General features: G+C 34.7%; 1 protein-coding gene across 2 annotated transcripts in view; it reads right to left on the reverse strand.

Annotated features, from left to right (window-relative positions):
* APLF (aprataxin and PNKP like factor) overlaps positions 1-14137 on the reverse strand; it is an 86376-nt gene that overhangs the window by 16703 nt on the left and 55536 nt on the right. For both annotated transcript variants that reach the window (XM_060169483.1, XM_060169482.1), the window contains exons 7-8: positions 12531-12886; positions 7482-7607 (exon numbers count right to left, since the gene is read on the reverse strand). In XM_060169483.1, coding sequence (XP_060025466.1) covers positions 7482-7607; positions 12531-12886 — 482 coding nt within the window. The remainder of the gene's footprint in view (positions 1-7481; positions 7608-12530; positions 12887-14137) is intronic.

Below are 14137 nucleotides of genomic sequence, written 5' to 3' on the forward strand. Positions count from 1 at the left end.
AGGCATTTAAACATTTGAGTCTGAAGCCATTACCCTGAATTAGCTCACCTAGGGAATAAACAGAACAGAGAAGGGAAAGGATCAAAGAACTGAACCCTGAGGCTCAGCAATAATTACAGGTGGGAAAAAGGAGACAGCAAAGGCGGCTAAGGAAGAGTAGCCATGAATGTAACTGATCTGACTTTATGAATATGACTATATTTCTCTCTGTTCTAGATCTCCCCACTATTGAATGGAGGTCCCCAGAGCACAAATGATCCAACCTTCTTGTTTTCATGAGGAACTGAAGCCTAGGAAAATCAAACGACATTGAAAGTTTTGCTACAGAATTGGCATAACCATAACTAGAACCTAAGTCTGCTGATTTCAAAACCCATTCTCTCTCCATCATAAAGAGCTACCTAAAGATTAACTAGGCAGTAACAAGAACAGAATAATTTTTTTGTTTACTTCCAAAAATTTGATAACTTAATACCAAACCTACCACTCAAAATTTTAAAATGAACCTAAAGTACTGTTTTACATCAACTTCTATAAAACTGACTAGTATATCAGACGCTCGACATTCACTCAATGAATAAATGATCATGCTATATGTTTTTCATTCCAAAATAATTTATCTTGCACTTCTGAAATTCAACACTTATTTTAAAACCTAAAGCAAAAACATGAATCCTATGTTTACAAATATCTAAGTCTCAAATTTAGGAGAAAAAGGAAAATTAACAAATATGGTCTTTATCAAATACTGAAAGAGTAAGCCAGCATAAAATAAGAGAAAGTAGTCAATCTGCTAATTGAAAATCATTACAATTTACTATCTCTGCCAAGAGAGCTCTGAAAATTTGTATACATGTGCAATTAACACTAAATATAACAAAGAAAAACAAACATTAATATGAAAGGGAATGTATATTCAAATAAAGGAGAAAGAAAAACAAAACCACAGAAGACACTCCAGCACATTTTGTCAAGGCTATATGACACATTACATGTCAAGTAGCAATGTTGTTACTGCTACTTCTTTTTTGTTGCTGTTACTGCTATTTATAAATGAAGTTAAACAAAAATTTATAGCCAAGTCTCAGGTAAAACTGTGCAGCCAGTGATTAACATTTACTTTAAGATACTTTCTTCTAAGATTGTATTCTTACATATGATTAAAGAACCGTAAGCGTGGCAAGTGATGACAGGTTACTTCCTATATATGCAGATCCTATAAAAATGCGATCAACTTTGATTATTCTTAACTACAAATAAAATAATCGACAGCCTCACATGACTGATTCTGGGAATCTCAACTACGAGGCAATTAGAGTTTCCCTATTAAAACCTATTTATTTTGCCTCAAATAATATAATATGAATTTACACTAAACACACACATTCCTATTTTTTTAATTAAGCAGCTTCTAAAGATCAGTATCTTGTAGTTTAAGGTGTACATTTGCATACAGGATCAATTAAGATAAAACTGCAATAACTTGGAACACTTTGAAAATAAAAGAGAAAATAGGAAAAGACTAGATCATAGCTATAAATCTGGATCAACAAATAAAAAAAGATAGTAATTTTAATATCAACGAATTATGCTTGTGGCAAAAACACTTATGTTTTTTCACACTATACAGATCATATTGCAGATTCACTACAATGAGAGCACTTACAGCTGATGACTGATACACTTCCTTATGTCATCCCTCTTAGAAGGTATTATAATTAATATTTTAAAAAAATGGGGCATTGGTTTCTGGAAAACATGAAGGCAACAACACTTTCATTTGTATAATACATGCCTGCCTAAGGTTTTGTAAATCTAAGACAATATACGTGTTTGACTTGACATTTTTACACTAAGCTGGTTGAAGATGGATTCTGTTCATTTTAGTGTATATATATTTTAAGTTTAGTGCTTAATTGAACAAATAAGAACAGGAGTAATGCACTGAATAAAATCCTATTATGCACCAGAGGAGGTGGGTCAGAGGCAAGCACAGCAATCACTGGATTATCCTGGACATTAAGTATCTAATGTTCTAATTTAGACAAGTACCTTAAGCTAATCAAATGCATTAAACAGAATGAGTCTTCTGACAGGCTGCAGTGTATAGCACAAAGGGAAGAAAACTGGTTAAATGAGTGAGATACTGAAAATGATAACAACTAGTTTTTTCAAATTATCATTTTTCAAGTTGATTTAACTTTGTTAGAGTTTTAAAAGTATAATGTCAGAGAAAATATTAATAATGCCTGTAGTTTTAGAAGAAATAAAATTTAATAATTAAAGATCCTTTTTTCAACATCAACCTCCTATATTATATGGGCTATGGGAATCTTTATTTTACTATAGATTCAGATTCAGAACTTAAGTCTCTCAGACCTCCCAGGAACTCAGCAAATATTTCTTGGGAAAAATCAGCCTTGTGTTTGGGGTTCCTTTAGTTTCTAGACTGTTGTGACAACACCATGAGATCATGATAAGTTGTACTAGCTGATACAGTATAAGATTAAGATTATTTAATGTATTATACAACATTTGAGATCACCTAGATTTATCAAAACGAGAAACTGACTTGGACACGTTCAAGGGATTAGAAGGTAAGATTGGGAAGCAAACAGATTAAAAGCCAACCTATTTCACTTGAGAGAATACTTGTTTTTACTTGAGAATAATTCTTATCCTGTTTTGTGAAGGCAAATTTTTAAAGATAAAAAGCAAACAAAGATGTTTTAGCCCATGAATTTCATCTCTCTTCCAAATGTGTCAACCATCATGGAATACAGGCTTATCACAACTTTACTTTTAAAACATATATATCTTTACTTTTCTAAATATATTAATTTCTGGCTGATTTCGTGGGTTATTTTATGATCCGTGAGGCTTCAATATTTTACTTCTATGGCTACAGGAAAAACCTGACATGCATTTACCTAAAAACTTGCTTTTAAGCAAGCTAATTTAGAACATTTTATCATTCTGATACAGTAGGCTTATATTCTAGCGCTATTGAAACAAACATCTAGGACCAAGATGGAGCCACTCCTGCCTAGGGTGCCATGTCAGCAAACTGAAACTTAAGATAACTTTCAGGTCCCTGTAAATGCTCTGCTTGACCAGAGACACCGTGTATCCAGTCAGCCAATCCCCACAGGCCAAACCAATTCTCGGCTCTATACTTATTTCTTTGTTCCTTCTCACCCCAAACAAGGTTGACTATGGGGCCCCAGCCAATCAGACATTTTCTATTTTTCTCTTCCTTGTTCTTTATTCTTCATCCTATAAAATCTTCCTGTCTTCTGCCCCATGTTGCACTTCTCCAAATGGAGACTGTCTGTTTCATAAAGTGTTAAAGTTAATTTGTATCACCCAAACTGTCTTCTTTAAATCATTTTTTAATAGCACTAAACAGTATATGGCTAAAAAAAATAATTTATTCTTGCAAATCAATATTGTTAAAGAAAAATAGCTCATAACATTATATCAATTTAGTTATAGAAATGATACAACATAAATTTACTAGATGTGTTTTTTGCCTAACTAAAAATGATAATGTGACAAGAAAGGATATATAAATATATATCATGCTTCTACAATCTAGTTTCTAGTATCTTGTTGATTTGAAAAATTCATGATTTCTTTAAGGTACTTTATTTGGGTTTTTTTTTTTTTTTTTTAACTCCAAAATATTATTTTGCTATGTGGCTAGAAAGGCAAGCACTATCAATACTTTAGAAGCGCTAACAATGGTGGAATCAGGCCACAACACAGAGAAATGCTGGACCGGAGGAGAGAGGAGACTTGGTTTTGAGCTCACTAGCTTTGGAGTCTTAGGCAACTCAATCTTTGTTTCCATTCCCTTATTTGTAAAACAGTAGTCAGAGTAAGCAATCATATCTAACATTCTCCAAGAGTCTCTCTGAACTGTAATTAAAATTAATGAGGGAGAAAAAAATCTTACGATTTTATCTTCAAGTGGAAACAATGACACCAAGCAGCTCAACAGATGAAAAAGAAAAATACAATATACATACATATAAATATATTTAGATACAGATATGAAAGTTTCTACTAGTACATGTGAGTCACTGGCCTTTGAGTAATTTCTCCTGACTACTCCCTACTCTGCCCCCATTTAAAGAGACTGACGAAATAAAGGCAGCAATTTTTGACATCATTATTCTTAGCAAGGCTTTGCATTTTGTTTTTATTCTCCTCGAGAATAGGCATATTTGTATTTTGCTTCTGAAAAGGGTGCAGGACATCATGGCAGACCGATACTCTTGTTTTAACAACTAGAAAAAAACCCTTGATAAATTGTTAAAAATATATTTATGAGAGAATTGTGGGAGCAACGAGAATTTTATATTATCTAAAATTCCAAAGAGGAAAAAGTCCTTCCTAGGTGAGCTGACAATAACTGGCTCCTTTCTTCCGCAGAAGCCTTTGACAATTCTTAGTGTGGGCTAAGGATAAGATTTGGACCAAGTGGAGGCACACTATCTTAGGAAAGAGAAATTAGTACAGCTTATCATGATCTCATGGTGTTGTCACAACAGTCTAGAAACTAAAGGAACCCCAAACACAAGGCTGATTTTTCCCAAGAAATATTTGCTGAGTTCCTGGGAGGTCTGAGAGGCTTAAGTTCTGAATCTGAATCTTCAAAAAGGCAGAGTGAAATGTCTAACTCAGGTAGTGTTTCAGAGACAAAGTACTACTAGAAGTAAGAGATCTGTAACAAACACATAACTAGCTTCTAACAATCAATTATGAGGAAATACAAGGGAACATAATGACTGACAATTTGGTAATGCAATCAGCAAAATACAGACTAAGGGATACTCCTCAGTACAAATGGTCAGCTTTCTTAAACAAATATATTGCAAGGGAAAAAACAAAGAGGAACCTATTGATTAAATAACTTAAGAAACATGGCCACTTTTTGTCATACATGGACCTTAACTGGACCTGGATGCAAAGATACAAAAGGAAAAAAAAATATTATGAGACTGTAAGGGAATTGGGATACCTGACAGAATATTGAGATATTAAAGATTTATTTAATAATGGTATCATAGTATCGGGTTGGCCAAAAAGCTCCTTCAGTGTTTAAAGTAAAACTAAAAGACGGATTTTTCATTTTCACCAAGAACCTTACTGAACAACATATTCACCGTTTTGTTCCACTACCATCTGCCAGTTTCCAGGCAACTTCATAATTCTACCTTCTCAAAACCTTTTATCTTTTTGAGCAAAGAACTGTTCCAGGTGCCTTTTACAGTCTTCCAGGGAACTGAAATTTCTTCCATTAAGAGAATTTTGTAAAGACCGAAATAAATGGAAATCTGAAGGTGCAAAGTCTGGTGAATATGGCAGATGAATCAGAACTTCCAGCCAAGCTCTAACAGTTCTTGCCTGGTCATCAAAGAAACGTGCAGTCATGTATTATCCTGAAGGAAGATTATGTGTTTTCTGTTGACTAATTCCGGATGCTTTTTGTCGAGTGCTGTTTTCAGTTGGTCTAATTGGGAGCAGTACTTGTTTGAATTAATCATTTGGTTTTCCGGAAGGTGCTCATAATAGAGGACTCTCACCATATACACAACATCACCTTCTTTGGATGAAGACCAGCCTTTGGTGTGGTTGGTGGTGGTTCATTTCACTTGACCCACGATCTCTTCCGTCCCACATTATTGTACAGTATCCACTGTACAAAAAAAAAGTGTACAGTGTACACTTTTCATTGCCCGTCACAATTTGTTTTAAAAACGAAACGTTTTTGTTACGTTTAAGTAGAGAATTGCACGCGGAAATATGGTCAAGGAGGATTTTTTCGCTTAACTTACGTGGAACCCGAATAAGGTGACATATGGTCACCTTATCTTTGATAAAGGAGGCAAGAATATACAATGGAGCTCAATATCAAAAAAAAAACTACCCAATCAAAAAATGGGCAGAAGATCTAAATAGGCATTTCAGCAAAGAAGACATACAGATGGCCAAGAGGCACATGAAAAGATGTTCAACATCACTAATTATTAGAGAAATGCAAAGCAAAACTACAATGAGGTATCTATCACCTCACACCAGTCAGAATAGCCGTCACCAAAACATCTACAAACAATAAATGCTGGAGAGGGTGTGGAGAAAAGGGAACCCTTCTGCACTGTTGGTGGGAATGTAAATTCAGCCACTATGGAGAACAGTATGGAGTATGGAGGTTCCTTAAAAAACTAAAAATAGAGCTACCATATGAGCCAGCAATCCCATTACTGGGCATATATCCTGCCTTCTTATTGAAAACCAAATCATAGAAATAGCAACAATTTCAAAAACGGCAGTAGGTTCAGTAACCTGTATTCCAAAATTATCTAAGAAAGACAGTTGTCTAGAATTAAAGCTCTCTAAGAATGGAATCCTACTTCTTTCTTTGGTAGTTTGATTTATTTCAAGTTCATTTATTCATTCAACAGAGTTGCAGATAAAAAAGTCCTTACTGGAGGGACTTCCCTGGTGGTCCAGTGGTAAAGAATCTGCCTTCCAATGCAGGCTTCAATCCCTGGTCAGGGAACTAAGATCCTACATGCCGCGGGGCAACTAAGCCCACACGCCATAACCACTGAGCTTGCGCTCCTCAATGAGAGCCCACGTACTGCAAACTACAGAGCCCACGCGCTCTGTACCCTGCGTGCCACAACTACAGAGCCCACACACCCTGGAGACTGAGCGCCACAACTAGAGAGAGAAAACCCGTACTCTACAACTAGAGAAGCCCGCGTGTCACAACGAAGAGCCCACACTGCAACAAAAGATCCCGTACGCCTCAACAAATACCCCAATGCTGCAACTAAAACCCAATGCAGCCAAAAAAATAAACAAAATAAATAAATAAAAAGGAAATAAATTAAAAAAGAAATAAAGATGCTTAAAAAAAAAGTCCTTACTGTCAAGGAACTTACTGTCTGGAGGAGAAGCCAATCCAGGAAAGAGCTAAACACAATCTCATGAGATAAATTCTACTGTGCATGATACAGACGAGTACAAGATGCTATGGAAGGAGAGAGGGGAGGTACTGTTTCCTTTTAGGATTGAGTTTCATGTGCTGGCAAGAATGGTGGCCTGGTAGGCGTTGAGGGAGGCAGAAGATAACATCCTGAATTGATTTATGTCAAACTAAGGAGTCTGGATAGAAGGTATAATGGGGTAGCACTGACAGCTTTTAAATTATCTGATTTACACTTTAAAAAGTTAGAAATGAGGAAAAATTTTAGGCATTTATGATGTTAATAACTTCAACAATTTAGAATTATCTAAAAGAAACATTACAATACTACCAATTAACAAAATGAAAACCTATTATCTATGGAAGTTTAAAAACTAAAAGTTAAAGGCTTGAGATGAGAAGCTTGCCTGCAGTTTCTCCTGAATAAGTAACAGAGATTAAGCAGAAAAGGAGTATAACCAAACACTTCAGGTTTACGTACCTATAACAAGATGCTCCATAGGGACATTCGGGCCGGTCATCAGCCTCACCTTGACACGTGATGTGTACACCTCCATAATCACTATCACCAGGGTGACTGAAGTGTTGAAAATGGACAGGATTCTTCCTATGAGAGTGATAAACATACTGTCAGAAAAGAAGAATTAATAGGATATAGCAGACTTCTAGATAAACTAGAAAAAAATAATTAATAGGATATAGCAGGAAACCAAACAATACACATTTGATTATTCTAGAACGTGAACCAACATGCTACATGACATTTAGTCAGTGCGGAACTCTCATGGTAGCAAATTAAATTTCTGGTGACATGGGGAAGACCATGAATGTCAATGGACAATCTGAAAACAGTACTTTATATAGGCTATATACAACAGAATATACAGGATAATATAAATAGTATAAGCATACAGAGCTTTTAAAGACTTTTAATAAAGTGAACACATCTACACTCCCTCTGCTAAGATAAAAAACAATATTACCAACATTCTAGAAGCCCTACATGTGCCCTTCGAATCATTAAACCCATTTTACTACCCAAAGCTAACCACTATCCTGTCATCTGCAACAGTGTTTCTCAAACTTTTCAGTCTCAGGAAAAAAACTATTAAAACTCCAGAGAACTTTTATTTATGTGGGTTATTTAACCTATTAGAAATTAAAAATGAGAAATTTTTAAAATAAATTTACTTTATAATGGTAATAAACCCTTTACATATTATGATAAATAGCACATCTTAATGTAAATACCTATTTTCCAAACAAATTCGTGGAGACATTGTTTTATACTTTGGAAATTTCTTTAATGTCTGGCTTAAAAGAGGGCATCCGAATTCTCCTATCTGCTTCTGCATTCAATCATTAACACAAATCATGTAGCCTCTGGGAATACTGTACACTTGTGAGTGAGAGAATCAGAGTGAAAAAGGCACACACACACAAAGTATTATTATGAAAATGGTTTTGGCCCAACAGGTTTCCTAAAAGCATCTCGGGGACCAGGACCTGCAAGGGCCTCTGGAACATACTTTCAGAAGCAATGTTACAAACAACATATTAGTTTTTCCTGTATTTGAATTAAAATGGAAATATGTAGTATGTACTTCTTTGAGAATGACTTTTTATGTTTGTATGATTACTCCACATTACTGCATGTAACAGTAGTATACTTTTATTACTGTGTAACATTCCACTGTATGAAAGTGCTATAATTTATTTGTCCATTCTACTATTAATAGACTTGTGGATTCATTCTAGTTATTGGCTTTTATAAATAATACTGCTGTGAACATTCTACTTTTGTCGTACTGTTAGAAGTAATAAACTAATTCAGCAAAGTTGGAGGATACAAAAATCAACACCCAAAAACCAGTTGTGTTCCTATATACTTGCAATGAACAATCCCGAAAGGAAATTAAGAAAACAATTCAATTTACAATAACATTAAAAAATAGAATAGTTAGGAAATAAACTTAAGGAGGTGAAAGACATACACAGGTTTAATTTCTATTAAAGAAGACACAAATAAATGGAAAGACATCCCATGTTCATGGAATGGAAGACTTAATACTGTTAAGATGTAAATACTACCCCAGGCAATCTACAGATTTAAAGCAATCCCTATTAAAATCCCAATGACATTTTTTTGCAGAAATAGAAAAATCCATCCTAAAACTCATGTGAAATCTCAAGGGACCTCAAATGGACAAAACAATCCTGAAAAAGTTGAAGGTTTCACACTTCCTGATTTCAAAACTTATTACAAAAGTACAGTTATCAAAACAGTGTTGTACTAACATAAAGACAGGCATATAATATAGACACATGGAAGAGAACAGACAGCCCAAAATAAACTCCTGCTTACATGGTCAAATGATTTTTCAACAAAGTTGCCAAGACCATTCCAAAAGGAAAGAATACTCTTTTCAACAAATGGTGCTGGAAAAAGAGGATATTCACATGCAAAAGAATGAAGTTGGACCCTTCCCTTACACCATATATAAAATTAACTCAAAATGTATCCAAAACATAAAAGTAAGACCTAAAATATAAAACTTCTAGAAGAAAACAGGGGGAAAGCTTCATGACATTGGATTTGTCAAAGATTTCTTGCCAAATGCAAAGGCAAGAAATGTAAAAGTTGCCTAAGTTCCATGAGACTGCCCCAAACTCTGCCTGTCCTCTTAGCCCTCAGTCTGAAACACTAAAAAATTGGCAAATGTCACAAGAGAAAAAGAAGCCTCAAGGTCCTGACTGCCTCTAATGTTCTCAAGCGTGAGTGTTCCGCTTTGCTAGTTGTTTTCAGTGGGAGCTTTGGTCCTCAATAAGACACATCACCTTTACTAGAGATAAAACGCTTATTTTATAGACTATTAACTCATAATTTATATGACCTTATGGAGATAAAATCTACAAGTTTTAATTAAGGTATAAATTTCTTACAAGTTAATAAGAGACATTTCAATTTCTATCCAATTTTTAAAAGCAGTTTACTAATGGAATCAGATGCTATTAAACAGAAAAACTATATGGACCCAAAAGAACAAAATTTTCAAAAAGAATTTTTTGGAAGCAACAGTTTCTATAAACTTAAATGTTATTTTGTTGTTTTTTTGCTTCACAAAGGATTGAAATAAGATGTGACTGCTTTAGACAGGTTGAATTTGAAGTGCCTGTGATTTAAGTGGTGATTATCTGGATCTAAAATTTAGTACAGAAATCTGTGTTGGAGATACAGACTTGGGAGTTAATACCATAACATCAAGGGAGTGAATAAGACTACCCCTGAGCAATAATTTTCTATTAAGACAGAACATGTAAATAAATAATTAGAAATCAATGATTAGATGATTAGATAGTAAATATAGATATAATATAGATAGTAAAAATAGAAATAATTAGAAATCAATGATTAGATGATTAGATAGTAAATATCAGATCTAATATCAAATATTAGAAAGTGTACGAGGAAATGTTGTGTAGAATAGAAGATGAGCAATTTAGGGAAGAATGAACATGTTAGAAAAGAGCTAAGAAAGGAACTGAATGTGTCTTTAAGCAGGACAGGAGACAGGAAAAGGGAACAACACATCCAAAGGACCTAACAACAGCATGACAGCATGGTGCATCCAAAGAATTACTGGGAGTTCAGGGTCTTCTAGACTATGCTAAGAAATCTGGCCTTTAGCCACTGAAGGATTCTGTAAAGGAGAGTAATATTGTCAGATTTTTTCCTCTCTCTTCTTTTTTACCTTTGTTTTTATTTTCTTAGCCAGATCATTCAGGCAACAATGAGGAAGGAATGTGAACCTGACGGAAAGTTTGGAGACTTAGGAGATTATTCACTTGTCCCAGAGAGATCATTGCATGAGCTAAAGCAGTAGCATTGAGGCTGGAGAAAAGATACATTTAACTAATTGTTAAGATGCATGTATATAACAAGAACTCAATATAGGTTATTTTTCCCCCTTTCTTACAAATATAAACATTTTGTTTTCAAGATTTCAGTGGCAAATATTTCTCAGGTATTAATTATGTATATCAAAATTAGTGAAGAAGTAAAAAAAACTATTCATAAGCTATGACTGGTTAAAACTAACGTGTATCATCATCAAATATGTATGAATTCATTATGATCTTGATAAAACATTCAATCACATTTAACAAAGACAAGTACCAGCCAAACACCGTTATGGACTGAATTGTGTTCCTTACCCCCAAATTTATATGTTCAAGCCCTAACCCCTAATGTGACTATATTTGGAGACAGAGCCTTTAAAGAGATAATTCAGATTAAATAAGGTCATGAGGGTAGGGCTTTAATCCAAAATGACTGATGTCCTTATAAGATGAGGAAGAGACTCCAAAGATGTACATGTACAGAGAAAAGGCCATGTGAGGACACCATGAGAAGGCACTGTCTGCAAGCCAAGGAGAGAGCCTGCAGGAGAAACCCAACCTGCCAACACCTTGATCATAGGCTTTCAGCCTCCAGAACTGTGAGATAATAAATTTCTGCTGTTTAAACCACCCAATCTGTGGCATTTTGTTATAGCAGCTCTAGTGAACTGATACAGATACCAAACAGGATTTTTCAAAAATCCAAAATAATAGAAGGTTTATATACTTCCATTTCACAAGTTTATAAATTATGTTCCATATGCAGGACTAAGGCCATTGCAAATAGACAAAATTGTGAATAAATGCATAAATTATAATGGTTGAAATTGGAAAATATAATTATTCAGGTGTTATAATGGCACTGCATTTTAAAGAGAGATACAATGAATGAGAAATTAACAGAATATGTGATATAAATATGCTATCGAATAGAAGACAAACTGCACTAGAATGTACTGATAAGATACTTGGTTTGATAAGTTGGAATGGCAAAGAAATACTTCTGAAATAGGGCTAGGTAATTATAAACATGCTAGAATAAACAGAGAGAAACTATAGCCTAAAACGAATTCACAAAGCATGAAATTAGAAAATATGGTACAGTGTTATCAAATGAAGTAAGTATAGGAGTAACCAATCAATCCAGAAAATATATATTTAGTTGTTTCAGAAGGCATCACGGTGACTCAGAAGCACCATTAGAAAAATATAAAGGAAAATGCACAAATATAAGATGCTTAAGCACAACTTAGAATTCTCTTGAGAGTTATACTGTATACAGCAACTATTTATGAAGGCATCTTTCCAACAGCTAAATAAGACATTACATAAGCCGGTATTTTGATCTGAGTGATTCTGTTTTCAAGTCTGGATTCCCCAGTTCAGATCCCTGTATTAATCAGCATATCTACAATGAAACATTTAATTCCCCACAATATTTTAAAAGCCTCTAGCAGGATTTGCTAGAATGCATACTGAGAAAGTGCAAACCAGGAGAAACATGATAAAGCTCCTAACCTTTAGGCCAATGGGTTTTATTAGGCTTTTAACACACTATAGCATGTATCTACATAGCTATTATGCTGTTGAAATAATGGAATTATATGCTAGCTGTAATTTCACTTCATACCTGTAGCAGTTTGCCCCATACATGCAGGATGTCCTCTTGACCTTGTTTTCTTCAGAACCCTGTGGAACTGAATCAGCTGCCTTTGCATGCAAAGTTTCAGGATTGGAGGGATCAGAGCCAGACTCAGGATGAGATCTTTCAGGCTCGTCATGGAAGGACTTGCCTTGGGCACTCAAACAACTCTCAGAACAACTCCTCGCCTTGCTGTCTTTACTTGGTGTTCCCTTAGTGGTGATTTTATGTTCAGGAACCTTACCAAGTTCCTCTACTGGGATTTCATTTCTCTGTGCATTAGTCTTCATGTTATTTACCTCTGTGTTATCTAACGTGATTGCAGAAAATGACTGTGACATTTCCTATAACACAAATCAGAAAGTAAATAATAAAACATGTTTCAAAAGAAATATGTAAATTTAAGCATAAAAGCGTGAAACTACAAGATTCATGCAATATGTATATTTTAAAACTTTAAGATTCACATTTTAAAGTTATTAAAAATACCATTATCTCTGTCTCTAATTTAGTAACTTTGAAATGGTCTACTGTTATCAGAAAAGGAACTTATAGCTGTATCAAACCTTTACAATCGTGTCAAACATTCAGTGACAAATAACCAGAAAAATACAAACGAAACATAAGAGAACACAACAGTTGCTTTCATTTGAATATAATCTTTCCCAAAAAACCTACTAGGCTCTTAAATTTCCTGTTCAAGAATGTGTCACACTCTTATGCCCTGTTCTTATAATTTCTTATAAGTTACTGTAATACTTTATTTCTACCCTCTAAATATAATCATGATTTTTTTCCTACAGCTGCATGATGAAATTGCTCCTCCTTCACAGAAAAATTTGCATTAAGTTATGAGCAACTTAGAAAATAAATGATTCCTTTGAAGTGGTAGGAATAACTGTTTCAGTTTAACCAATTAAAGGCATCTTGAATCAAGTAAATATTCTCATTAGCACTACAGAACCTTTTTTAATGTGTACTTACCACCAGTAAGTACAATGAGTAAGCCTAGTCTTATCCTATTAAAAATGACCTATTAATTACTTATACCTCCTGTGGAGTGAAAACATTGCTCAGATAAACCCCAGTCCTCCTGGTAAGGATGTGATGACCACGTACTAGATACATGTGAATGTTCACTCCCATGTATAACTAAGAATTCATGTATGCTGGCTGTCTTCTGGGAAAAGCTGGTTTTAATGTTATGTGATATCCAACAGCTCAAATTTCTTGAGAAGGTATCAGCATGACTTTTTTTTAGACTAATTACTTAGGTGTTTTGATAGTTTTTTCTTTTCTAACACAGTATGCCAACTTTAAAATGTTATCCAAACTGACTAAAGACCTTGCAAAAAGAACCTAGATCTAATCATGGCTCTCGTATAGTAGGTAATAGATAACCAATCATGTGACTACCTCTTGGAGCTGGCCCTCAGGTGGTGGCATTCATGCCACATCCCGCTAACATATACACTATTTCCTCCGAAGCTGCTCAAGTACACCCCAATCTCATCTCCCTCTGCTATAGGATCTGGACCTGGGGGTGGGTGGGGTAACAGAGCAATTCTGATCCACCTCCCCACTTGGCAGTCCCC

This window comes from Lagenorhynchus albirostris, chromosome 13 (assembly GCF_949774975.1).
Source record: "Lagenorhynchus albirostris chromosome 13, mLagAlb1.1, whole genome shotgun sequence".
NCBI lineage: Eukaryota > Metazoa > Chordata > Mammalia > Artiodactyla > Delphinidae > Lagenorhynchus > Lagenorhynchus albirostris.